Consider the following 1,756-nt stretch of genomic DNA (forward strand, 5'->3'; position numbering starts at 1 on the left):
TTTTAATCAGTTAAAATTTTTTATTTCCTTTTTTTCTAGTAGTAATTTAAACTTTTTTTTTTTTTTAATTAAAGTGTAACAAAAGAGATTGTAGATTTTGTAACAAAACTTCTAAAAAATCCAAGCGGAACAAGTGGCGAAGCTTTAGAAGAACTTGGACGAAGCGTGCCAGTACGCTCACATTTCTTTTCTGCTACCACTCGAAAAATTGATTATCTTTGACAGAAAATCGACTGTTTACGCCAAATCTTGTTACATAAGCAAATGCAGATTTTTAAAACGCGACTTTGAAAGGGGTGCAACTCTGAAGCGAACGAGTGGCGAACGGCGACGTTGATGAGTTTCAACGGTGTGGCCCATCGGTTCCACTCACGTTTCGTTTCCGCTACCGCTCGAAAAGCTCCACTTTGGCGAAAAATCGGCCCCTTCGATCGCGCGTACTTCTTCTCGCGTATTCTCGTTATTCGAGCGCCGCGCGATTTTCTCTCGTACGTATCGAACATTTGCCGCGAGCCACGTCAGACGAGAGACTAGTAGCATCTGCCGAAGCGCCGGTCAGTTTTATGTGCGCCTCGGCTCCGTACGCCCCTGCTATCACGTAGATAAAATTCAGGTGGAGAGAGAGAGACAGGAACTGGGGAGAAAGCGTAATGAAATTTATTTTCCTAACAAATACAAGACCGATCATAAGGGAGAAGGAATTCCCCTTGGAATTCCTTGACCGGTCCCTGTACGGTCCTGTGACGCATCTTCTAAATTCTAAAATCATCGTGGTGATTTCTTGATAATTCATCCAAATCCAAATAAATTTACACGGATCTATTGATATTCAACGCGAATAACCTAAAATTGAACAATAAATAAATTTAATATAAATATTAATTATCTTTTTTATATGTTAAAATTACGTTTCTATACATTAGAAAAAATGACTAATACTTATATTCTCTAAAACTTTTAAAATGAATCTCACTCCGTAAAATGAAATCTCATTTTTAAATATTGAAAAGACTATCTCAATTTTCTCTTTGGAACGAGATTCCACTCCAAAAAATTTAGTGGGTATCTTATTAATAATTTCTTTTGCAAAATATTTAATTTTTTTGTACACAGTAATATATTATAAACTTTGCGCATTATTACGCAAGCCGTTTCTTGAACGGATTCTTCTAAATAATTTAGTATTATACGATAAAAATCGATAATTTTTTTCTCATTCATTTTTTCGCTATTACTGACTTATTATAGTCGTAACACAAACAAAAAGTTGCTTTTTTGCACATTTAACGTATCAGTACCGAACGCGATTTTTTTATCGATTAAAAGCATCGCTATACAAACTATTTTTGGCAATGACCAGTGTTTTTACTAAATCGTAAGATCGATTCTTTTCTCGAATATTTCTTTAATTGACGTTTGCAATATGAAAATTCGGAAGTCAGTGCTGCAGATCAGCATCAATGACGTTGTAGCGGGGTCGCTGTTTGAATAAATGTCCCATGTTCTGCGCACGGGGGTAAATTCTCCCCCACTGGTCCCTTATCCTCGTCGTCTCTCCATCGTTATAAATAGACATTTACTCTTCACCTACATTTACAACACACCCCGTGGAAGCGGTGACAGGTCACCGCTCAATCTTCGTAACACATACACACACACATACACACACACATACACACACACACACACACACACACACACACACACACACACACACACACACACACACACACACACACACACACACACACACACA

At 37.5% G+C, this 1,756-nt stretch overlaps 1 protein-coding gene across 1 annotated transcript in view; it reads right to left on the bottom strand.

Moving 5' to 3' along the window:
• The window catches only part of LOC105618436 (aromatic-L-amino-acid decarboxylase-like), a 4,807-nt gene extending 4,267 nt beyond the window's left edge, over positions 1-540 (bottom strand). Inside the window, exon 1 of the mRNA XM_012199976.1 lies at positions 374-540. Coding sequence (XP_012055366.1) covers positions 374-540 — 167 coding nt within the window. The remainder of the gene's footprint in view (positions 1-373) is intronic.
• Between the last annotated feature and the right edge of the window lie 1,216 nt (positions 541-1,756).

Source organism: Atta cephalotes, assembly GCF_000143395.1.
Source record: "Atta cephalotes unplaced genomic scaffold scaffold00016, whole genome shotgun sequence".
Taxonomy (NCBI): Eukaryota; Metazoa; Arthropoda; class Insecta; order Hymenoptera; family Formicidae; genus Atta; species Atta cephalotes.